We start from the raw sequence: 24,086 nt of genomic DNA, 5'->3' as shown, positions 1-24,086 counted from the left end.
ATTGTGAAAACACAACCTTCAGTTTCTTGAGATTCAGTGCTACAGTGATGATATCCTAGATATGCTGATGGATTCTGGGAATGCTTTTCCGCTTCTCCAAAAGCTTGCCATCACCATGTCCATCTGCAGCTTACCAAAGTGGGTTGGTTCACTAGTCCATCTCTCTTACTTGCAAATTGTTGTTGAAACCATGGATAATGAAGGTCTCCATATATTGGGTAATCTGCCTACTTTGCTTTATCTTGAGCTGTGTAGATGCCACTTCCCTGTGGAAAGGCTTGTGGTGGGCAACCAAGGATTCCAGTGCCTAAAGGAGTTCTCCTTCCAAGTGCTGAATGGAAGAATGGGTCTGGCGTTCACACCGGAAGCTATGCCAGAGGTCGAAATATTATGTATCGCGTTTTATGCCAGGAAAACAAGGTGCAACCATGGCGTTGATGCTGATTTTGGCCTTGAGCACCTTTCATGTCTGACACATTTCATCGTTAAAATTCAATGTTGGGATGCCACTGCTGCAGAAGTGGAGTCCTTTGATTCTGCTATCAAGCATGCAGTCAAAACCCACCCGAATCTTCCTATGCTACAAATTATCAAAACTTCTGCAAACTACATGACTGAGGAAAATGAGAATTTGGAAGACAATCGTGTATGAGAGGACAATGTTGAGCATTGAGGAAACTGATGAGCTGTCTTAGACATAACGCAAGCAAAATCTGAACTTGTATAAACGATTGTTTGCAGGTACCTGATTTGATTTTGCTCTCTCCCATGATTGCTCATTCTAGCAGCATTTCAAGGACTATACTAAAATTCATCGCTTGTGAAAAGTTAAGCTAATTTCATCATTTGCGTAAGTTTTATTTTCTCTGTATCAGAACATCGATTAATGCTGAACTGCGTTTGGTTGATTACCCTTGCATTACTTGTTAAGATTTATAAACCAAATGGAAAAGAAGTGGAAAAGAACCAGTTTTTGTTTGTACGCCAACCATATTACTGCAATATTTTGCCAACAACTGTTGCTGACTGACTGACTTGCCTTTCCCAACTTTAGAACTGTTTGTGTTACATCGTAGCGATGATACTCCTTGCCTGGGATTGGTTACTGTGAAACGATTGCAGGAGTGGGTGAACAATTTCTTGACACCTTATTATTGAACATTTTTCTCGTAAGTTTTTTTTCAAAAGAAAAGTGGTAAAAGCTCTGCCTTGCATGTTGCATTAAAGTAAGGAAAGAAAGAACACCAAGTTTTGCCTCAACGGCAGAAACACCTCAGCAGGCTAAAAAAAAATCCACAGCCCCTCTAAAGGACAAGCGTGATCAGCGTTGATGGGTATGGGAGGCTGGTAGCACCTTCCAGGCAAATATCATTAGAAGCCAACTCTATGAATCATTACAGTTCACCAGTTGTAGTGTTAGTTTCACTAAGGGCAAGTTGCCATATACTACTAGTAAATCTTGCCTTGTCATGCGACATGGCTACAATTGTTTGCGACTGCAAATAAGCTACATTATATTGCAACTTGGTGCTACGATTATTGACTATAGCAAAGTATCATAGCTATTAAGTCATCAAAACCTGTTACCCTGACTGGTTCATACTGTCCGGCAACGCTAATATACATTGCAAACGCACGCTTATTGCTTACAAGAAAATGCAGGGAACCACCAACAGCTAAGCTAAGCCCAGCTCACCGCATCCACCATCTTCTTGTTGCTTGGCAAGCGCCATCCGACACAGAGGATCATCGTTGGAGCTAGCGATGGTGTTCTCCATCGTGGGGATGAACTCCCTCCTCGCCAAGCTCACCGCCCTGCTCGGGGAGGAGTACATGAAGCACAAGAGCGTCCGCCGCAAGATCGCCTCCGCCAGAGACGAGCTGAGCAGCATGAACGCGCTGCTGCTCAAGCTGGCCGATGTGCAGTGCAGGGGCTCCATCAGCAGCTCAAGGACTGGAGGAACAACGTGCGCGAGCTTGCCTACGACATGGAGGACTGCATCGACGCCTTCATGCACAAGCTCGCCCACGGCCACGGGGTTGCCAAACCCGGGGTCATCAAGAAGATGGCGCGCAAGATGAAGAGAATCTGGGTGCGGCACCGGGTGGCGGACCAGATCGAGGAGCTCACCGCCCGTGTCAAGGAAGTCAGTGAACGCCGGTCTAGGTATAAGCTCGACGAGAGTATCGTCAGGAGTGGAACCCATGTGGCTATCGAGGCTATCGACCCCCGGTTGCCTGTACTCCTAGCCGAATCCAAGGGCCTTGTAGGCGTTGATGGTCCACGAGACGTGATAACTGGGTGGTTGATGGATGGAGAGCCACAACTGAAGGTCGTCTCGATCGTAGGATTTGGAGGACTGGGCAAGACCACGCTTGCCATGGAGGTTTATCGCTCCGTTGGGGGACAAATCCACTACAAGGCCTCCACATCGGTGTCTCGGATCCTCGATCTCAAAAGGCTTACTAAGGATATACTTTCTCAGCTTCTACGGAAAGAGTATGAGAGTGGACAATTTGACAGACTGGAGGTTGAGCAATTGATACGCACTCTTAGGGATTATTTGCAAGATAAGAGGTACTTATAGTTACTTTCCATTGTTAGTGCATACTCCATCTATATACAACTGTATACAACAAAACTGGTTTGATATTGCTTATGTATAACTCTCAGTTCCTCATACATTTCATTAAATGTCAAACAGAGTATTAGATGATACACTTAAGATAGCTTTACAATTGACAATATTTTTTTTGGAAGCCTTTTTATGGTCCACCTCAATTGCTACCACCTCCAATATATTATCAGTTTCACTAAGTTAATACAAAAAATACCGATATTTATGATGCCCAATAAATATCATTAGATTCATCATGTATGTTTTCATAATAAATATATTTGGTATCATAAATATTAATGTATTATGTCTTCTATGATATTAGCCCATGCAGTAGCACGGGTCGATGGACTGTGTGTATATATTATTATTATTATTATTTAGTGCACATGTCACACCTAAAAAATATGAGGTGTAGATATAAGCCTTGGTTGAGAAAATCCACACTTTAATAGTTCAATTGTAGTCCTACATGCCATAAATTATTTTTAGATATTATGGAAGTTCACTCAAAGCAATTCTTTTAAATCACATACACAGGTACCTAATTGTCATTGATGATGTCTGGAGTACATCAGATTGGGGGCTCGTGAAGTCAATTCTACCTCATAATAGACATTATAGTAGAGTAGTTACGACCACACACATCAGCAGCGTTGCTCAATCTTGCAGCAGTGATTCTCAAGATCTAATCTATGAAATTAAGCCTCTAAACAGTGTCGATTCAAGAAGGCTATTCATGAGAAGGATTTTTCAACCAGAGCATGACTGTCCATCACAGCTAGAAGATGTTTCGAATGCAATCTTAAAAAAATGTGGTGGTTTGCCATTAGCTATAATAACTATATCAAGTTTGTTGTCTACCAAACCGAAAATAAGGGAACAGTGGGAGTTGGTGAAAAATGGTATTGGTTCTGCCAGAGAAGAAGCTTCAGCTCAAATGAAGAATATATTACTCTTCAGCTATTACGATCTTCCATATTATTTGAAGACATGCTTACTATATATAAGTGTGTTTCCAGAGGACTATTTGATTCGAAGGAAACAATTGATATGGAAGTGGATAGCAGAAGGTCTCGTTGACGGAGAAAGGGGTCAGAATCCGGAGGAAACAGGGGAGGCTTACTTTAATGAGCTAATCAACAGAAGCATGATCCAACCAGTTGGTATTCAGTATGATGGGAAGGCAAGGGCATGTCAACTCCATGATGTATTGCTTGACATTCTAATAGCACTGTCGGCTGAAGAAAATTTTGTTACGACATTTAATGGATATGGGGCTAAAGATCATCTGGGCAAGATACGCCGTTTGTGTTTGCATCACAGGTACACAGAAAATGAAGTTGAACAACTGAAGACGACAGACTTGGTTCATGTGCGTTCTTTCCATGCGTTTGGGTCTTGCAAGTATACTTTTGTTAAATTGGATTGCCCTGCGATGCGTGTGTTGGATTTAGAACGCTGTTCTTTACGTGTGCAAATTAAGAGCATACACAAGTGTCCGCAGTTGAGATATCTGAATCTAATTGGGGCAGATATTACAGAGGTCCCGGAGGAAATTGGGAATCTTCAATACTTGGAGACAATGGATTTGAGAGGGAGGTCACTGAATGGGAAACTGCCGTCTGCGATAGGTCAACTGAGAAGATTGAAGCACCTATTTCTTTCTGATGATTCAGTGTTGCCTGATGAGGTCACAAATCTGCGAGCTTCGCAGGTGTTGTGGATGCTCACTATAAACTCCATGAAGCTGGTAGAATGTCTTGGGGAAGTGAAAGAGCTAAGAGAGCTTTACATGGGGAGCATCAAGCCAAACGGGTCAGATGATCTTAGGAGCTACAACGAAAGCTTCGCGACAAGCCTACGTGAGCTGGGAAGGCACAACCTCCACCATCTATGCATCTTTCGGTACCCTGATGTCAGTGGAGTCACGAATCCGTTTGATGATGGATGCTTCGACGCAATTTCCAGTCCTATGACGCCGATGACCCCGCTTCTTCATCTCTCTCACTTGGATACGTGGGTTCGCACCATGCGAGCGAGATATCTCCGTTGCCTTAGAGAGCTTCCCTTCCTTCTCTTCCTTCGCATAGGCGTACACGATTTTGCTCCCGCAGAAAGGTACCTCGTTTGCGGTAACGGATTTCGGTGCCTAAAGGAGTTCGTCTTCGACATGTTTGCTCCTGGGGGAAGAATTGGGCTGGTGTTTGCGCCAGGAGCTATGCCGGACCTCCAGATGCTCCGTCTTTTTCTCAGAGCAGAAGGGACCAAGGGCGACTGTAGAAAGGGATTGCACAACTGGATAACCTCTATTGATCAATGATAGTGTACATATATAGATACAACACGGTGGCCTTTGGCCACAGCTATGCATGCGAGCGGCTAAGCGATCTATGCGGGAGCGTGGGCGATGCGGAGACCGGGCGTGCGGGCGTATGCGGCAGCGCGCGCTCTGCGGATCATGGACGCGCACGGCGCGGACGTTGGCACTCCTGAGGACTCGTGCGCTCTAGCCGTTGGAACCGTTGGTGGAATGAGTCCGCTGACACCCCCCCTCAGTTTGGACATCGCCGGTCGTGATGGAGAGGCTGTCTCTAAAGTCGGAGAAGAGTGCCGACAGAAGCCCCTTGGTGAACACGTCTGCGAGCTGCCGTGCACTGGGAACATGTGTAACACAGAGCTCGCCAATGGCCAAGCTCGATGTGTTTGGTTCGCCGATGGTGCACCGGATTATGAGCCATGTAAACTGAAGAGATGTTGTCGCAGAACGCGACCGTCGCCGAGGGAATCTTGTAGAGCAGTTCGGCGAGCAGTTGGCGAAGCCAGGAACACTCGGAGACGGCGTTGGCGATGGCGCGGTACTCCGCCTCGGCACTCGACCTCGAAACCGTGGTTTGCCTCTTGGACGACCACGAGATGAGGGATGAGCCAAGGAAGACGCAAAACCCCGAAGTGGACCGTCGTGTGTCCGGGCAACCGGCCCAATCGGCGTCGGAGTAGGCAATGATCGTCGGTGTCGTGATGGCGCGCAGCTGGACGCCGAGGTTGATGGTCCCTTTGACATACCGTAGTGTGCGCTTCAGCATGGTTAGGTGCATGTCGCGCGGAGCGTGCATATGGAGGCAAACCTGTTGCACGGCGTACGCAATGTTAGGGCGTGTGATCGTCAAGTACTGCAAGGTGCCTGCGATGCTTCGGTAGGAGGTGACGTCGTCGATGGGGGAGCCGTCGGTCGCAGAAGCCTTCGATTTTGTGTCTGCCGGTGTCGCAACGGGCTTGCAATTGGCCATGCCAGCACGTTCGAGAAGCTCCTCGGCGTACTGAGCCTGGCAAAGGAAGAAGCCATGGCTTCCCGTTTTGCTGCGATGTGTAAGGACACGAGAGGCGAAGCTGGGTACCGAGAGAGGAAAGGAGAAGACGCATGGCAGTGGAGTCATACTCCCGTCCATTGTCAGTCTGAAATGCGAGTATAGGAAGATGGAACTGTGTATGCACATATGAAATGAATGAGCGAATGGTGTGGAAAACATCAGATTTGTTACGCAGGGGAATGGTCCATAAGTAATGCGTGTAATCATCCAGGAAAACAACATAATACTTATAACCGGAGTGACTAATAACCGGGGACGTCCATACATCTGAATGAACAAGTTGAAAAGGGAAAAATGTCTGTGATGTAGAATCAGTAAACGGTAAACGAGTGTGCTTGCCCAAACGGCAAGAAGAACAAGAGTGAGCATCAGCTTTATTACATTGAAAAGGAAAAGATTGAAAAATTTGGGAGATGGCTGGGTAATGCCACAGCGTCGTCTCCGAGGATGCAGTGAGAGCTTGGTGGTGGGGGAAGCCGGAGTGGATAGAGATCGCCGCTGCTCTCACATCGGAGCATCTCCGCCCTGGAAGGAAGATCCTTGATGGGAAAACCAGATGGGTCAAACTCAATTGAAACATTATTATCACGCGTAAGACGACGAACTGAAATCAAGTTTTTGATGAGGGATGGGGAGACAAGAACATCATTTAAACGTAGAGGGGAAGTGGCAGTAGGAATGATGGTGTGTGCTTGGTGTGTAACGGGCAACTGAGCACCATTGCCTACTGTGATGGAGGATGAAGAAGGTCGAAGAACGGAAGGAGGAAAATTACCAGGGGAGGAAGACATGTGCGACGTCACACCGGTGTCGAAGTACCAGTCGGACGTGCTTTTGGCTGATGCGGGGCGCCGGCGGATTGCAGTGTCGCATAGAGGGCGCTGTTGTCGAAGACGCCGCCAGGAGCCGGGTGGTGGTAGGCCGCCATCGCCTACTGCGGCTGGAATGGTGGACGCGGTCCCAGAACACCGGCACCGGGGGCACGGAAAGGCATGGGCCAGGCCTGCACCATGCCCTGCCAGGGATTGTAGCCCGCGGCCCATGGCGCGGGCTGGTTGTTCGAGGGGTTGGAGTTGTTGTTGCGTGGCCCGCCGCCATTGACGCGACCCCGTCCACGGCGCCGATCGGATCGGTATGTGGATCGGGAGTTGCCGCCGCCGCTATTGGAACGAGGCGCGCTGGAGGACGAAGAGTCGTCCTTGGTGCCCGTGGACGTCGAGTTGGAGGAGCCCCCGGACTGATCATCGTGCGTTGCCGCGAGCGCGTGGCTGGCCTCAGCGTTGGCATCATGCTGAGCGCTGAGCTCCTCGAGGATGAGGAAGGAGCGGGCGCTTTGGAAAGTGTGCGGCGGATTCTTGATAGTGATCACCGGCTTGACGTAGCGGTACCGGGGATTGAGGCCGCGGAGGAGATTGAGAACTTGACTCCGCGAGCCGCTTCAGCCGGGTGCAGTAGTCGTTCATCGACATGTCGCCTTGCTGCAAGGTGCGCAACTTGCTCTCCAGGTACACGGCGCGCTGCAGCTCGTTGTCCTGGAACAGACCTTCGACGGCGTGCCACAGGGTGAAGGCGTCGTGGCCGTCGCGGCGGACGATGTCGAAGACACCCTTCGAGATGGTGGCGAGGATCCAGTTGACGACGCAGGAATCAACCCTGCGCCACTCGCCATCGCGGTCGTCGGACGGGGTGGTGGAGCGGACGTGGCTCTCGAGCCCAAATTTCCCGAGGGTGGATTCGAAGAACAGGCGCCATTGGCCATAGTTCCCTTCGTCCATGTCGAGGATGACAGGGACGTGGTGGCGAATGGAGATGCCTTGGATCATGGAGGCAGAAGCAGGGGCGACGGAGAAGTCATCGTCGGAGGAGGAATCAGAGGGGTGGGAGGAGCCAGCCATTGGAGCGGAAGGTGTGGTTGCCGGAGAGAAGTTAGGATCGTAGAGCGTCTGATACCATGTAGAAAGGGATTGCACAACTGGATAACCTCTATTGATCAATGATAGTGTACATATATAGATACAACACGGTGGCCTTTGGCCATAGCTATGCATGCGAGCGGCTAAGCGATCTATGCGGGAGCGTGGGCGACGCGGAGACAGGGCGTGCGGGCGTATGCGGCAGCGCGCGCTCTGCGGATCGTGGACGCGCACGGCGCGGATGTTGGCACTCCTGAGGACTCGTGCGCTCTAGCCGTTGGAACCGTTGGTGGAATGAGTCCGCTGACAGCGACCATAGCGTTGGTGCCGGCTTCGGCCTCGAGCATCTTTCAGCTCTTGCACGCGTTCTTGTCGACACTAACGGTGATGGTGCCACTACCACGGAGGTGGAGTCTTTTGAGGCGGCTATAAGCAGTGCAGTCTCCAGCCATCCCAACCACCCCAGGATCGAGCTGGTACAGTCCAGAATCAAGGAACGTGAGATGCTCAAGTATGGCCAAGAGGAGGAGGAGCAGCAGCAGCAAAGCGATAACAGTTCTGGTGCTCCCATGTTCCAGACCGATGTCGGTCGTCGGATTTATCATGGACAGACAGAACATAATATAGGCCAGAAAGGTACTCCTTCGATTCTATGGATCACCCCCTAAAGCTTTCTACATGTAATGCTAGTTATGCAATTCGATCATTCAGTCCTTGGCCGACCACCCTAGGCTTCCTCGGGATCCCTAGCTCGGACCAGGGACAGATCAGTGCAACTCGAGGTCACCTCCGAGTCTAGAAATTTTGCTTTTGTTTTTTTTGTTTTGTTTTGTCGATTACATATGTTGTCTTGGCAACCGAGCCTAATAGATCAATGTAAAGCATGCAAACCTGCAATCTGTAGTGTCTATCCTGCCGTTCTTTTCTTTGCAACGAACTCTTGATAATTGATCATCCATGAGCAACTTCATTTAATTTGTACCATCTCTGCTTCGGTCGCAAGCCACGCCAAAATTCTAAGCGGTATTTCCTCGCTGGACTAGCAAAACTACTAATCAGAGGGGTAGAAAGAGCAAGACACTACATTACGTATTTCTCTGAGAACTGAGAACTGATTAGAGAAAAACGGGTGAAGTCCCGGTCGCGAAAAAAAAAAGAACTGATTAGAGGAAGTACAAACTATATCCCTCACCCAAGAAAGCAAGAATACTAAAGTAAAATCTAGAATTGCGTTGGTGTATGTGCAGAAGGCTTGATGAGGATGGCGGCCACCTCTTTCTCAAGTGTAAAGAGGTCAAAGGTATATAGAGGGAGCTGAACCTGGAAGAGGCGCGACGGGACTTGGCTGAAGCTAGTTCAGCGAGAAACATGATGGATTCTGAATCTTGATAAGAGATCGCAGCTAACGATTGTGATGCTATTGTGGCTGTGGTGGGGTGAGTGGAACAAATGGAGGGAGGGAGGGCGACGGAGAACTGCACGGGAAATTGACCATCTCCAACGACTAACCTAGACATCTAAACCTAAAATGGTTAACAAGAGATCTAAAATCGGCCTCCAACAAACTACCTATACAGGAGATCCATTTGGGTTGACTGAGAGGCACAACCCAAATCTGAGCATCCTCTCTCCTGAAAACTCATTTGCAGAAAGGATTTTTTTTAGATCCTGTTGTTGGAGAAGATACCGAATGGGTATTGAAAACCTTTGTCTGTAGCATTACCCAAAGATCAAATTTGTCTTGTATTTTGGGTGATATTGTTGGAGATGACGGACAGGTTTCAGAAGAAAACAGAACCGAGTCTGCTACATGATAAATTTATGAGAAACAGAAATGGAGGAAACCTCATAGTGGCTTTTTTTAAAGTGAACGCAGATGGAGATGGAGCTTTTGATAGCGATGCTGGTTCGGGTTCTCTGCAGGACGTGTTTCATGCTGAACTGCTGGGATGCTTAGCAGGAATGAAGGAAGCGGCAAGGATGGGTTTGCCTGGAGATTGGCGCAACCATGGCGAAGGCAGCGATTGAAGGTGATGAGTATCGGCCATCTGCTCTGGGAGGAATCATCACTGATCTTAGGCTCATTCTGTGTTTAGAGTTCAGCTCCTGGAATGTGTGTGTCTGTCCTCGAGTTTGTAATAAAACTGCTAGTGCTAATGCTTTAGCAGCTTTTGGGTCATTGGGTGCCGTGCAGAAGGTCTAGTGGTTCCCAGGTCGTGGGACGCTGTGCCTCAATTCATAGAGGCTTTGTTGATCAGCGATTCAAGCTGAATCAGGTGAGTAATGAAATTTGCATTGCTTGCGTTGGTGTCTGTCGTTGAGGGCGCTATGCTAGTGGACGAGGTCACATTGAAAGCCTGTCAGACATTATTATAACAAAAATATTGTAAATGAAAATTACTTTTTATAATGTCAAATTATTTCCATTAAAAATAACATATTTTTATCAATACTTTTGTAAAAAAAAGCTAAAATTAGTTTACCTTCTGAGAAATTTTGATGGACTAATTTTATTATTTTATTAGGGAAAAAAGGAAGCAACTTTTTTTTTTGGGCCGAGCCCTGCGTTTGTTGGAGTTTTCTGGAACAAGCCTCCGCAGACCGCAGGTCTTGTACGGCCCAATAGGAATAGGAATAGTAGCATCTTTCTTTCCTTTCCTATCCTACTCCGGCCTCTCTGCTGCGGTGCTGCCCCACGAGTCACTACGGTGTTTCTTTTTTTCAGCTTGTTCGCTGCTCGGTTTTTGGGCTGATTTGAGCTGGTTGATGCTGGTTTATTGTGAGAAGAAAATACTGTTGGCTGGCTGGTTTGGGCTGGCTAAAACCAACAAGCGAACAGGCTGTTTGTAAACGCAAATTATCAACCGCGAGACTACATGATAAAGTTGTTGGTCAATGGTCATGCTCCTTTAATAAAATGAAAGGTGAAAGGGTACTCTCTCCGTCCCTCAAAAAAAATCGTTATGAGAATCATGCTATTAAACCTTCTCAACTTAGATTAGATTTATAGAAAATACGTGGTATCTCCAAATAAGTTTATTATGAAAGTATATTCAACAATCTATCTAATGATATTAATTATATCTCATAAATATTAATATTTTATTAAATATATTTATCAAAGTTAAACGTTGTTGATTTTTTGGGAACGAGAATTGCTCTTTTTGAGGAACAGAGGGAAGTACGCCCTACTAATGTCACCATAGGCCTCGTAGAATTATTTCTTTCCGTTGTTCCATTACATGTTCTTTTTGGCCTTGTTTAGATTGCAATTTTTTTCAACTTGATGAATAGTACCACTTTCGTCTTATTTGGTAAATATTGTCCAATCGTGGACCAACTAGGCTCAAAAGATTCATCTCGTGATTTCCAACTAAACTGTGTAATTAGTTATTTTTTTACCTATATTTAATACTCCATACAAGCAGTTAAAAATTGATGTGATGGAGAGAGAGTGGAAAAACTTGGAACTTTGATGGGATCTAAACAAGGCCTTTGTAAGGCATCTAAAGCAATAAAGGTTCCTTGTTTTCTTTGGTTTCCTAGTTGACTGCTGCAAACCGATCCAGTCCATTAGTAGTATTTTCTAACTTATTTGTAACCAAACATACAAATTCGAATAGAAAATCAAACCAGTAAATTCGGATTGTCTTCCCGTGATCTCGACTCTTGACATGTTCGCTGTGAATCTTTTACAGCCACAAACCGCTGTTGCTGTTGACACCACAAGACACCGGTGTCTCTGTTTGGATTACGGAGAAAATTTCTATTTCTATTATATTTTTTCTGTAAAATTGAATTGATTCACGTGAGATTCCTAGGAAATTCCAGACAACAGTACTCGGAGGCTGGGAAGCAAACAGGAGACACAGCCCCTAGCCCCCTACCAGCGGTGTACGGAGTACCTGCTGCTGCGGGCAGTTGGCAACGCCGCAACGGTCGACTGCTTGAGCGTCTGCGCCTGGCCCGCCTGGCAGCAGCCAGCAGGGCATCCAACGGGCAAGAGCACGAGCACGAGCACAGAGCAGAAGCGACGCGCGTCCATGGAACACAAATCCCCAACGGTCACAAGGACGGACGGATAGACAGGCACACAGTATAAGAGCCAGCTAGCCGTTACGCATCGGGAAACAGATCCCCCATCCCCACCTCTCCTCGCCCAAAATCTCCGCCGTCTCCCAGGCAACGTTCTCCCCCACCGCAGTCCACAACTCACGCTTCCTTCCCAAATCGAAAGCAGCCGACAGCCGGATGTCGATTGCGGCGGCCAGATCCCCGTCCCCCGGCCCGCCGGCGAGGCCGTGCTGCGGCCTCAGGACGAGCGCCGATTCCAGACCCTTCAGGCCCGCCGCGTCCCCAACAGGTAAGCCGATTTCTCTTATCCCCTAAAGCTCCGTGCCTCGATCTCTTAATTTGCGGAACGTTGCTCTCTCTTTCCCTCGATCTGCCGCTGGTTTCTTACAGATTTTCTCGGGCGATTCACTTCGCAGATTCGCCGCAGAGGAGTTCCTCCGTTTGCAAGAACAGCGGCCGCGCATCGCCGCGGACCTGGGGCGCTGAGAAGGAGAACGACCCGCGGGAGCGGGACGCGGCCGGGACCGGGGCCGCGAGCGCGAGGACGCACAAGGTCCGCTCCAGTGGTGGCGTTTGCGCCGGCGGCGGCGGTGTCGCCAAGAGCTTCATGGCGCCCACCATCTCCGCCGCCTCCAAGGCCGTCGCGCCGTCGGCCACGCCGAGGAAGAAGGTCCTCGGGGAGCGCAACAACGACCCCGTCCCCTCCTCGCCAGTCGACCTCGCGCACAGCAGCAGCAAGCCCAGGGGGCCGCATCCGCCGCCGCCCGACGAGGCGCTGGGCGCGCCGAGGCGTCTGCGCCTCTCGCTCGACGGGGCGTCCGCCCCTCCTCCCGCGGCTGGGCCGATCGTCTCCTGCGGCGCCCGCCGGTCGTTCGGAGGCGACGAGGCCGCCGTGATGGTCGAGAATCCCGTTTCCCAGAACGACCACCACGCGGCGACTTCGGCGGACTCGGAGGCCGTGGCAGCCCCGTACGACCCCAAGACGAATTACCTCTCCCCGAGGCCTCGCTACCTGCGCTACCAGCCCAACCGCCGCCTCGAGATTTACCGTCATGGCGGCGGCGCGGTGCGAGGGCTCGAGGACAGATTCGCCTCCGAGAGCAGCAGCGAGGAGGTCGACACTACAACCACCACGGAGCAGGAAGTATCTGGGGAAGAGCAGCCAGATGACTCCTCGGAGGAGGAAACCTCGGCTCTGGCCTCTCCATCGGAGGCCAGAGGTCAGTCTGCTGCTCCAGCCCTGGATGGCATCCTGCTGCCGCAGCCCGCTCTGGATTCGCCACTAGCTCGGGTCCTGACACCGGAGGGGAAGGAGTCCCCGCGAGATGGTGGCGTGCTGATACATGAGCAGGAACCTGCAGTGAGCCCCGCGCGAGCTCGTCCCAAGAAGAAGAGGTCATCGATGAGGTTCCTGCTTGCTCCTCTTGCTCTAGTTCTGTTGATGGCTGCAGCGTTTGTCTGTGTGCCACCGCCGCCGGGTCATCCGGTCAGGCTGAACACCTCCCTGTCAAAGGTGTCAGACTTTCTTTCAGTTCAAGAATTGCATCCTGTGGAGTTGACTGCTAGGCTGAAGCAATGGTCTAGCAGTTCGTTGGACTTTGTCACGGCCTACTGGGAGGCTATTGCATCTTACCAAGATCGAGACGTCTTTGGTCCGCACTTAGCTGCCAATTTGAGTGCTGCTGCTGCCGATGTAGATGCAGATTATGCTGTTGGTTTCTACTTCAGTGCTGCTCAGACAAGCCCAATCAGTTTGGAGAAGGAGTTGGGGATTCAGGAGGTTGTTTCAGAAAGTGATACTGAGACGATTGCAGGGCCTGTTGTAGGGGAACTGGCAACATATGGTGACCCTGATGCAGAACCTATTGATGATACTGAAATGGAACAGGAAGATGTATCTGGGGTACCAAGTGCCATGTATGAGGTAAATGTTGATGCAGCATTAGAGGTACTCAATGCTGAGATGGCCGAAGAAGTGTCTGGCAGTAGTGGAGAAGAGACGGCAGCCTTCATTCAGAATTCAGATATTCCTTCTCAATCCACTCCCGAGCCTGAACAAGCAGAGGGCATTGACGAGGCTTCATTGCAGCAAGATGTTCAGACTGAGGACTCCGAGGGTGATCATGCTGATGGCAAGGAGGACCAGGAAGCTCACCATGGTAAGAAGTTGGGATCAGATATTTGGCCAAGTTACTTGGACAAAATATCAAATCCGGCTGCAATTGGTGCTGCTCTTGCTGCCATTATTGTTCCTGCTGCTCTGGCATACCTTTACATGAGGCAGAAGCAAGCTCGCGTTGCCTCCAATGAACCAGCTGAGCAAGTTGAGCAGGCTGAGCAAGTTGAGCAGATTGAACAAGTTGAGCAGGTTGAACAAGTTGAGCAGGCTGAAAGCCTTTCTGGTTCAGGAAGTAGCCAGGGGCATGTTGTTGCCAAGGGTTCACTGTTTGGCGTAGAAGAAACTGAGAGACTTGGTGGCTCTGGCCCGTCACAGTATAGCAGCAGCTTGTCATCTGGGTTTGGCAGGAGGAGGAATACCAAGGGTGACGACCTTGAGCCAGTAGCGTCGAGGACGAGGAGGGATTCCACAGCTCAATCCACATCGTCTTATGGTAGTTTCACCACATACCAGAAGGTCCCTGCCAAGAAAGTAAGCTACAATTGATATTTATCATTTGGTTTTGTTCATTTTGCTTGTTTTATGTCTGGCCTTGTGTTTAACATGTACCGACCTTGTTCTCACTATACAGGGAAACAAGGAGGACGAGGCGATGACCCCAGTCCGGCGCTCCAGCAGGCTGAGGAATGTGAAAACTCCTGAAGCCTAGGATTGGGACAAGCTGGCCTCTGAACTGCCTTTTAGAGGATTTAACTTTTAGATTTAGATACTTGCTATTGCCACTTGGGTTGCTGCTCAGTGAACTATCACGGACATGTCTAGGCATTCAACATATTTGTATGGTGTGATTAACAGCTATCTGTTAGTGTTGATCTCTCCAGCTCGGCCCAACGGCCGAGAAGGGCCTTGACCTCGTGCCCTGATCGGGACGACCAACATGGTCGGTGAGCCCTCGTCGCACTGCGCTATAAAGAGAGGTGAGGGTTGGCGGCTCTGAGTACGAGGTTCACCGTGAACCGCCACATCCACCAACAAACCTAATCCAATCTAGTGAGGGGCGCAGCCAGCGACGGGAAGCTCCACTGTCGTCTTCACCGTCGGCTCTGCGACTGACCTCCACACCCTCACCGCGACACTGCTGACCCAGACCGCATCTCACCTTCGCCATGGCTACGTTGAGCTCTTCCTCCAAGCCCGCGGATGGTCGGTGACATCTCACCTCCCTTTCTCTCTCTCTCTCTCTAGATCATGTTATAGGAAGTTTTTATCACGTAAGTAAGGTTGTACCCGCTAGATCTATGTCTAGGTGATCCACTATGTCTATCATTGGTATCAAAGCCAGGTTTAGGCGTAGATCTAGGATTCGGATTAAACCCGAAACCCTAACCCTAAAGAACATGGACGGATCGGGAGAGGGACTAACCAAGGCTCCTCCACCGTCGTCGTGTGGGAAGAAAGCCCTTCCGCCGCGTGAGAGAACGAGCCGAGCCACGCGTCGGCGGGCAAAGAGTGTCGCCGAAGTGGCTCGGGCTCAGGGCACCGGCGCAAGGCCACTCGACGGCGGCGCGCTCACCCTCGGGCAAACGCGCACGTCGGCAAGGGGGCCTGCGGCGACGCCACTATCTCTCCTCCGGCCACCATGGACGACCGCCACTGATGCTCTCCTCACTCGGTGCGGCGCTGAGAAGGAAGCAAGGGGAGGGAGAAAGCAAATGCTCTAGGGTTCGGGAGGAGCGACCGGGGAGGGGGTTTTTGTTCCACCGAAGCGCACCGAGAACCGTTGGATCGGATCCAATGGCTGACAGTGCTCGGGCCTGCTTTAGGCCCAGGCAGGCGAAGAGATTCCTGGCCCAGGCCTAGGTTGCGGCCTGGGCGCGGGGGAGCGGGCGCGCGCATCGTGCGAAGCAAGTCGCTGAGCCACCGTGTTTTCGCTAGGACGCGCACTGCTATTACGGAATGGGCCGCGGGCCGCATAGCACTGGCCGGCCCAAAATGAACAGTAGCAGATGGTTTTAAGTTTTATAATTTTCAGAAGCAATTTTGATGAATTTTATTAAGTTTAGATGTTTCAATCTTTACTCAAATTTGAATCAACGGGAAAATTTGTTCAGAGAGTAGATAAATACTAATGAAATGCTTCTGATAATATCATTTTAAGATTATTTTTTTATGTTTCCGCTGCAAAGTTGATGTTTATTATCTTCTAATTAAATTCGAACCAACGGAATGATTTAATTTTGAAGAGTAGTTATAGTATTCAGTAAATTATGATATTGTTATTTTTCTGACCAACTGTGATAATAGCAATATTATAATTTTTTATTCATGAGTTTTTCCATGCATTAGTTCTATTTCTGCCCAACGGTGAAGTAGAATTAATGTAGAAGTATATTGTATGTTTTAATTTTGACCAACGTTAAATTACGGCATGCAATTATTATGTCATGTTTTCTCACTTTCTTTGATGATGTTTTTAGAACTCAACCCTATGGCATTCATCTCGCACATTCCGCCTCTTAAAGGGGCCAACTATCGCGTATGGCGAGAGAAGTATGAGTTGGCACTTGCGTTGTCCGAGAATGACCTAGCACTTACCTCTCCGTGTCCTACTGAGCCAGTGGACCCGGTGAGGGCAGAGAATGAAACTGATGCTGATTTCACTGCTCGACAACGAGATCATGCAGAAGTGAGAATGAAATACGATCTTGATCATAAGAAGTGGGACATTTCGAACCACAAGGGCTTGATGGTGGCTAAGTCCACTATTTCAGATGCAATAAGGGGATCAATCCCAGATTGTGACACCGCCACCGAGTATCTCAAGAAAGTGGAGAGTCCGTTTACTGGCTCTTCAAAGGCTTATGCAAGCACCCTGATCAAGAAGTTATTCAATGAGAAATACTCTAGTGGAGGGATAAGAGAGCACATATTGAAAATGAGCAACACGGCATCCAAGCTCAAGCCAACGGATTTGGGGCTCAAAGATGAGTTCCTGATTCATTTGGTTTTTGCTTCTTTGCCCAAAGAGTATGAAACTTTTATTGTTAATTACAACATACAACCCTCACTTAACTATTTACATATATGGGGTTGTCTAGCTGAGGCTAAAGTCTTTAACCTAAACATAGGGAAGCTAGACTCCAAGACAGTCAGTTGCCATTTCATTGGCTATCTAGAAAAGTCAAAAGATTATCGCTTCTATTATTATGACAGACATACGAAGTTTATAGAAATAAGACATGCTGTGTTCTTGGAGCAAGAGTTGATCAGGGGGAGCATGGTAGTGCAAAAATTAATGTAGAGGAGAAGCGGGTAGATGTGCCTACTTCGATGGTTTCTTCACGTTACCTATTGTTGCTACACCAATAGTGCACGACACTGTAGTAATAGCACATGTTGTTAGTTCTCCCATGACGACAATTAATGAACATGAGGAACCTGTCCTTCAGGATCCTGTAGAACCTGTTGTCACACATGAGGAAGAGTAACAACAGCCTCATATAGAACAAGCGTCAACTAACGAGGCCCTTAGAAGGTCTCAAAGAGTTAGGAAACTAGCCATTCCTAATGACTACGAAGTCTATGAATGTGAAGAATTTTAAATGGAGGGTGATCCCACCTCATTTGAAGAAGCCATGAGAAGCGCTCGCTCATCAAAGTGGCTTGAAGCCATACAAGATAAAATGAGATTAATGAATACCAACGGTGTTTGGGATTTAGAAACAATTCCTAAAGGAGCCAAGATAGTAGGCTGTAAATGGGTCTACAAAACTAAATATGACTCCAAAGGGAATGTAGAAAGATTTAAAGCATGACTTGTGATGAAAGGCTTCACGCAAAGAAAAGGCATAGATTATAATAAGACATTTTCTCCAGTCTCATGTAAGGATTCTTTTAGAATTATAATGGCGCTTGTAGCACATTATGATTTAGAATTACATTAGATGGATGTAAAGACGGTGTTCCTAAATGGGGATTTAGAGGAAAATGTTTACATGGCACAACCAAAAGGTTTTGTTGTGGAAGAAAAAGAACATATGGGATGCCGCCTGAAGAAATCTATTTACGGATTAAAATAAGCATTAAGACAGTGGTATTTAAAGTTTGATAGTACAATAGGGAAGTTTGGGTTTCAAGAAAATATAGAGGACAATTGCATTTATGCAAAGTTCAAGAATGAGAAATATATTTTTCTAATCCTATATGTGGATGACATCTTACTCGCTAGTAGTGATGTTAGTCTACTACTAGAGACGAAGAAGTTCTTGTCCCCAAATTTTAACATAAAAGATCTTGGTGAAGCTTTGTTCGTTTTAGGAATAGAGATTCACCGAGATAGAAGAAAGGGGATTTTATAATTATCATAAAAGGCATACTTAGAAAATGTTCTAAAGAAATACAATATGCAAAATTATAAGCCTTCACCTGCTCCTATAGTCAAGGGCGATAGATTTGGGGGATTCCAATGTCCCAGGAACCAATATGAGATCGATCAAATGAAAGCGGTTCCATATACTTCAACTATCGGAAGTTTACGGTATGCTCAAGTGTGTATATGCCTTGACTTAGCATTTGTTACCGAGTTACTTGGCAGATATCAGAGTAATCCAAAAATAGAACACTAGAAACTGGTAAAGAAAGTTTTGCATTACTTACAAAAGCCAAAAGGCCTCATGCTAATGTACAGAAGATCTGATTCCCTACACATAGAGGGGTATTCAGATTCAGATTATGCGAGAGATGATAGAAAGTCCACGTCAGAATATATATTTACTCTCGCAGGAGGAGTTATATCGTGGAAAAGCTCCAAGTAAACTGTCACTATATCGTCTATGATATATGCCGAGTTGTAGCATGTTATGAGGCCACAAGGCAGGTGAATTGGCTAAAGAAGTTCATGCCCGGGTTGAAAGTGGTAGACGACATACATAAGCCACTCAAGTTATACTGTTATAATAATCCAGCAGTATGTTATGCTCACAACAATAAGTCAAGTGGTGCTGCCAAACACATTGACATAAAAGTATTATGTTGTGAAAGACAAAGTTCGGGATCATATAATTAGTCTTGAGCACATAAGTATAGAAAAGATGCTCGCAGATCCGCTTACAAAAGGTTTACCACCCAACGTATTTAGAGAACACTTAGCCGGCATGGGTTTAAGGAAAATCCTATGATTTCAGGAGAATAAGGGCCTAGTTGAGAATCTGTTTCAAAAACAGAGAGGGGTATTGTAGCTGTTAATCTAATGGCACTTACCATGATGTTGAGGCACGCTCTATGCACTGATCTGTGATGGAATGAGAAAAAAGATAAAGTAAGTTAAGTTTAAGTAATAAAATGAGATCAAGGGGGAAATTGTAATAGAACCGACCAATTATACGAAATTAAGTAAGAAAATCATCAGCCAGAGCAGACGATTTAGCAAACTTAAGCCCGCATAACCCGGTAGTCCGTGAAATCATGAAGGATTTTAAACCAACTCACATCCCAGCCAAGATCGTAATAAGTTTAGCGGTCACCATCACATATTACATAAAGGTTCGCATCATAGATACATCAGAGTTTAAAAATAGTTATTACAAAACGAGTTCAAATAGAAGTAGCGGAAGCCATTTGTTCAAACCCACACACACTCACACGGAGTTCAAATACAGTGCCAGCTAATGATCATCTCCACAAAAGCATTAGACGAGATGTAAGGAATGACCATACCCATGGTCCTAAGCATCACCCATCGTAGGATAAAGGCAGTTGATACAGTAGCCGTAATACATCTGCCCATCTACAACAAGTGGGAATAAAACCCTAAGTACGAGAAGATACTCAGCTAGACTTACCCGACATAACCGAAAATAAGTGACACCAAGGATTATGAAGGCTTTATAGTAGGGTAGCTGACTCATTTGCAAAAAGAAGTATTTTAGCATTTCAAGAACCTTTCCAAAAGCATTATTGCCAAATTAATTATTTATAACCTGTCGACTAGATTTGCACCTATAGTAGAGCAAACATGTGATTAAGCCAATAATGATAACCAATGATCATTAACAACTTCCATATTGTCATATTCATTATAACTGTCCAAGTGTTCAATTAACATTACTATGATGAAGTCACTCAAGTCAAGTGCTCACTATCCAGGAGCGATGGCGATTCGAATCGATTCCTAACCAGCTGGTGATTTATTCCTTACACAAACCTCACTCACCCGCTAAAGTGAGGTATTGATCACTGAGTCAACTATCTAGCTATCTTGAGTTTGCCAGGAACCACATGTACCCAGGGGCCGACCGACTACACTTTGGTCTTATCATCTCGCCCCCGTGTCCTACCACACCTGCTCCGGCATAGTGCGCTGTGGGCAATCTACTCGGCCTGAATAATCTCCTAGCTTCGCGGTCGAAAGGTACTTTATCTGGCCAGCTAAATGTAAGGCATGCGTTCAACATGACTCAAGGCCTAACAACGGTCGGTCCTTAATCGACACAGACGAAAAGCACTACAGTTCAAAACTCTATAAGTCTCTGTCCGATCTCAACTTCATTTAACACTTAGTTATTCCATGACTACATAGTTATCCAAGCAGATCTAGGTAACCACCTATAGCTCGCAGGTGATAGGAAATCACCCGACTTCTACCGGTCTAAGCTAGCTAAGCATTCACTCGACTACGGATACCAGGGTAACAAGGATATAGTATAACAAAGGTAGATAAGGTATAATGCAGCAACGGTTGCAAACAACTCCTGAACGTAATGCATCAATTAAAGTAAAGCATTTAATTAATAATTTGCAAACCGGGGAGAAAATGCTCCGGGGCTTGCCTCTCTCGAAGGAGCTCAGGCGGTGGTCGGGGCACTCCGAAAGTTCCTCAATGTCCTCCTCGTCGGCTTTGGGCACTTCCTGCAGCTGCACCTCGAGCTGCTCCTCGGACTCCTCGGGTATGACGACTGGGTTCTCGATTTGCGATCCTATATGATGCATGTACGTAAGTGCTTATGCAAAAAGTGCATCAGATGAATGAATACAATGGATATGCTTGAATGCAAGGTAGGCAACATCATCCAAGAACATATACTACAAGCACATGGCATCTACTGCATTCTCTTCTACTACTAATATGCTAAGTCAACACATCTTATTAATTGCTTCAAAGATACACCAAAGCTTCACTAATTTCTTAATCACACATAAAGCAACACTTGATTAAACCCTAATTAATAATAGGTTTGAATAGTAACATCTATTTTTATTACTTAGAAAAATCTTAGAAAATTACCATAGCACAGTACTACCCTAAGTAGTCTACCATCAGATTTTCATGGTATTTGAATGAGTGGATTAGCCTACACAAAAATAACAAGCATGGCATGATTATGAACATGAAAATACTGTGTGCTGTGAAAAGTGTCAAACAACAGAGGAAATATTTTTCCTATGTTCTACACAGCAATTAATCACTGTAAAAAAATTATCACATGCATGTTTTATACAAATTTTGCTCTCTAGCAAAAATAACAAAAATAAGCCATTAAAGGCACTTGAACTACACCTCAAAATTTTTCTACAGTACATGCATGACACATATTTTTCCTATGATGTACATTACATAAGAAGATTAACAAACTTGGATTCCTATTTTTCTGAAGCCTATAGGTTTTTCTACACATTTTTGAAGTTATCAGCAATATCAAGGATTAAATAAAGCTCTACAGAAAAGTATCTCAAAAATGACATGCAATATTTTTATCATGTAGATCTGGTGACAAGGAACCTAGCAAAATTTGTTTCAACAGATTTGGAGCAAATTTGAGTATACAAACATTTTTCAAATCATTTCACTTTCCAAATAATAAAAGAAAACTAAAAAAGAAATCTTCCTATTACTACTGGGCCGGCCCGTGGAAACCAACTGGCCCACGGCCACATTCGGCCCGCGTAGACCGAGCGAAGGAGAGGGTGGCGGCCTGGCTCGGGGCTTCGGCCCAAGCCAGCCTGGCCCAGCTCGGCCGGGCAAAGGCCACGCCACTGCGGCTGGGCCCTATGTAACATCCCGGTCCAGGGCTTAACAGGATTAATAGGATATTCATACCAATAAGTTGCAACTTCTTTTTCGGAAGCCCATCTGCAAATAACTCTGAGGTTAAGTGTGCTTATCTTGGAGCGATGGGTGACCGACCGGGAAGTTCTTCCCGGGTGCACACGAGTGAGGACAAAGTGCGCAGAAAAGACCTGTGTTGGTCTGTGAGGGCAGTTTATATCCTAGAGAAGTTGTCAGATGTAAGCGGGCCTGGCCTCGGAGAGGCGAGACGTTACAGAATGGTATCAGAGCCGACTCTTGCGGTTTCACGGGCGTGTGTGTCGCAGTTGCGCAGGCATGGTGCGCATGGCTGGTGTGGATCCGTCATGGTCACACAGCATGGCACATGCGCTGGCTCTAGAAACACGGACGTGGCCAAGAGAGGACGCTCCTGGCTTGGGATTGATCGACGAGGACGTCGATCTCTTAAAGGGGTGATGATGTAACATCCTGGCCCAGGGCTTAACAGGATTAATAGGATACTCATACCAATAAGTTGCAACTTCTTTTCTAGAAGCTCATCTGTAAATAACTCTGAGGTTAAGTGTGCTTGGCTTGGAGCGATGGGTGACCGATCGAGAAGTTCTTCCCGGGTGCACATGAGTGAGGATAAAGTGCGCAGAAAAGACCTGTGTTGGTCTGTGAGGGCAGTCTATATCCTAGAGAAGCTGTCAAATGTAAGCGGGCCCGGCCTCGGAGAGGCGGGATGTTACACCCTGCGGGTCAGCGACCGAGAGTAGGGGAGGTGCTCCGCCGGCCGGTGCTCACCGGCGGTGAGCCCTTCCGGTGGCGTGGGTGGTGCCAGCGTGCATGCCTTGCCGAGCCGCACCAGCTGGGATGGTGGAGGTGGCCCGGCGGCGTGACGAACTACCTGGCCATGGCAGCGCGCTCGCCGGAGAGGAAGAAGGTGGCCGAGCTTGGTCCATACCTCGACGACGACGGCTGCAAGCGAGCGCAAGTGAAGTAGGGAGGCTAGGTAGAGCTGTTGGCGGTAGGAATCGGGGAATGGAGGCGTGGGAGGGGTATGCCGACGGAGAGGCACGGCGCGCGGTGGTGGAGCTCGTGGCGAGTGCGGGCGCGAGCTGCTGCTACTAGCGCTGTGCCTGAGAGAGCGGGAGGAGGAATGAGGAGGAGGCAGCGTGGTCAGGCAAAAGAAGGCACGTGCGTGGAGGCGAGGCAGGCCGTGGCTGCCGCGCGGCGGTCGCGCCCAGGCGCGGTCGAGACGCGACACGCGGGAACGGCGCGGCACAGTGCTGGGGCAGGCCTGATGCGGTGCTGGGTTGCGCCGAACGCGGGGCGCGCGAGCGGCGAGCGCTGCTGCAGGCTGGGCTGGCTTCAGCCGTGGGCCGAGAAGGGAGGCGACAGCCCGTAAAAGGAGAAAAGCATTTTTCAATTTTTGATTTTTAAGGAAATTTCAAATACCAGTTTTCAAATATCATTTTGAGCAAGAAAATGACTTCTTTTGAAAATGGCCCAAAAATAAAAGTTGCTTAGAATTTAATCCTCTAGAACTTTGCTTTTATGACCAAAGTCCAATTCTAGCTAGATTTTGAATTATAAAATTAAAGTAAATTTTAACTCAAAACCCTAATTTTGGAGAACTATTTTTAGAGCAAAATTTGGCAATAATTTGAATACAAACTTTGCTCCAAAAATTATGCTAAATAATTCTAGATGATTTACAATGATAGCCAAACATATTTTACTAACCTAGCAAGCATACTTAGGGCAAAAACAACTCTAAACAATTGGATGCAACATTAATGTTTCACGAGCATGTTTCATATGCTTCGAAGCAGGGTTTCAGTTATTATTTACATGATTAGGCATGTATGATTAGGATGCTTAATGATGCATGATATGCATGATTTGTAGTGCCTAAATGCTGGCATAACACCGGGGTGTTAC

General features: G+C 47.3%; 2 protein-coding genes and 1 pseudogene across 2 annotated transcripts; 2 read left to right on the top strand and 1 right to left on the bottom strand.

The window, feature by feature from the left end:
• The first annotated feature begins 1,764 nt into the window (after nt 1-1,764).
• Nucleotides 1,765-4,941, top strand: LOC136452081 (uncharacterized). Its single transcript, XM_066452725.1, has 4 exons — nt 1,765-1,848; nt 1,932-2,578; nt 3,945-4,536; nt 4,777-4,941. Exons 1-4 carry the CDS (start codon nt 1,765-1,767, stop codon nt 4,939-4,941), a joined length of 1,488 nt encoding a protein of 495 aa, XP_066308822.1.
• Nucleotides 4,942-6,920: 1,979 nt separating this feature from the next.
• LOC136452072 (uncharacterized) lies at nt 6,921-7,927 on the bottom strand (annotated as a pseudogene).
• Nucleotides 7,928-12,046: 4,119 nt separating this feature from the next.
• LOC136472928 (uncharacterized) lies at nt 12,047-14,940 on the top strand. The gene is made up of 3 exons (XM_066470630.1): nt 12,047-12,265; nt 12,393-14,626; nt 14,727-14,940. The coding sequence occupies exons 1-3, from the start codon at nt 12,154-12,156 to the stop codon at nt 14,802-14,804; spliced, it is 2,424 nt and encodes an 807-aa protein (XP_066326727.1). The 5' UTR covers nt 12,047-12,153; the 3' UTR covers nt 14,805-14,940.
• Nucleotides 14,941-24,086: the final 9,146 nt, after the last annotated feature.

This window comes from Miscanthus floridulus, chromosome 1, assembly GCF_019320115.1.
Source record: "Miscanthus floridulus cultivar M001 chromosome 1, ASM1932011v1, whole genome shotgun sequence".
Lineage (NCBI taxonomy): Eukaryota > Viridiplantae > Streptophyta > Magnoliopsida > Poales > Poaceae > Miscanthus > Miscanthus floridulus.
Note: the sequence above shows the minus strand (reverse complement) of the source record. Positions and strands in the feature narration are given on the sequence as shown.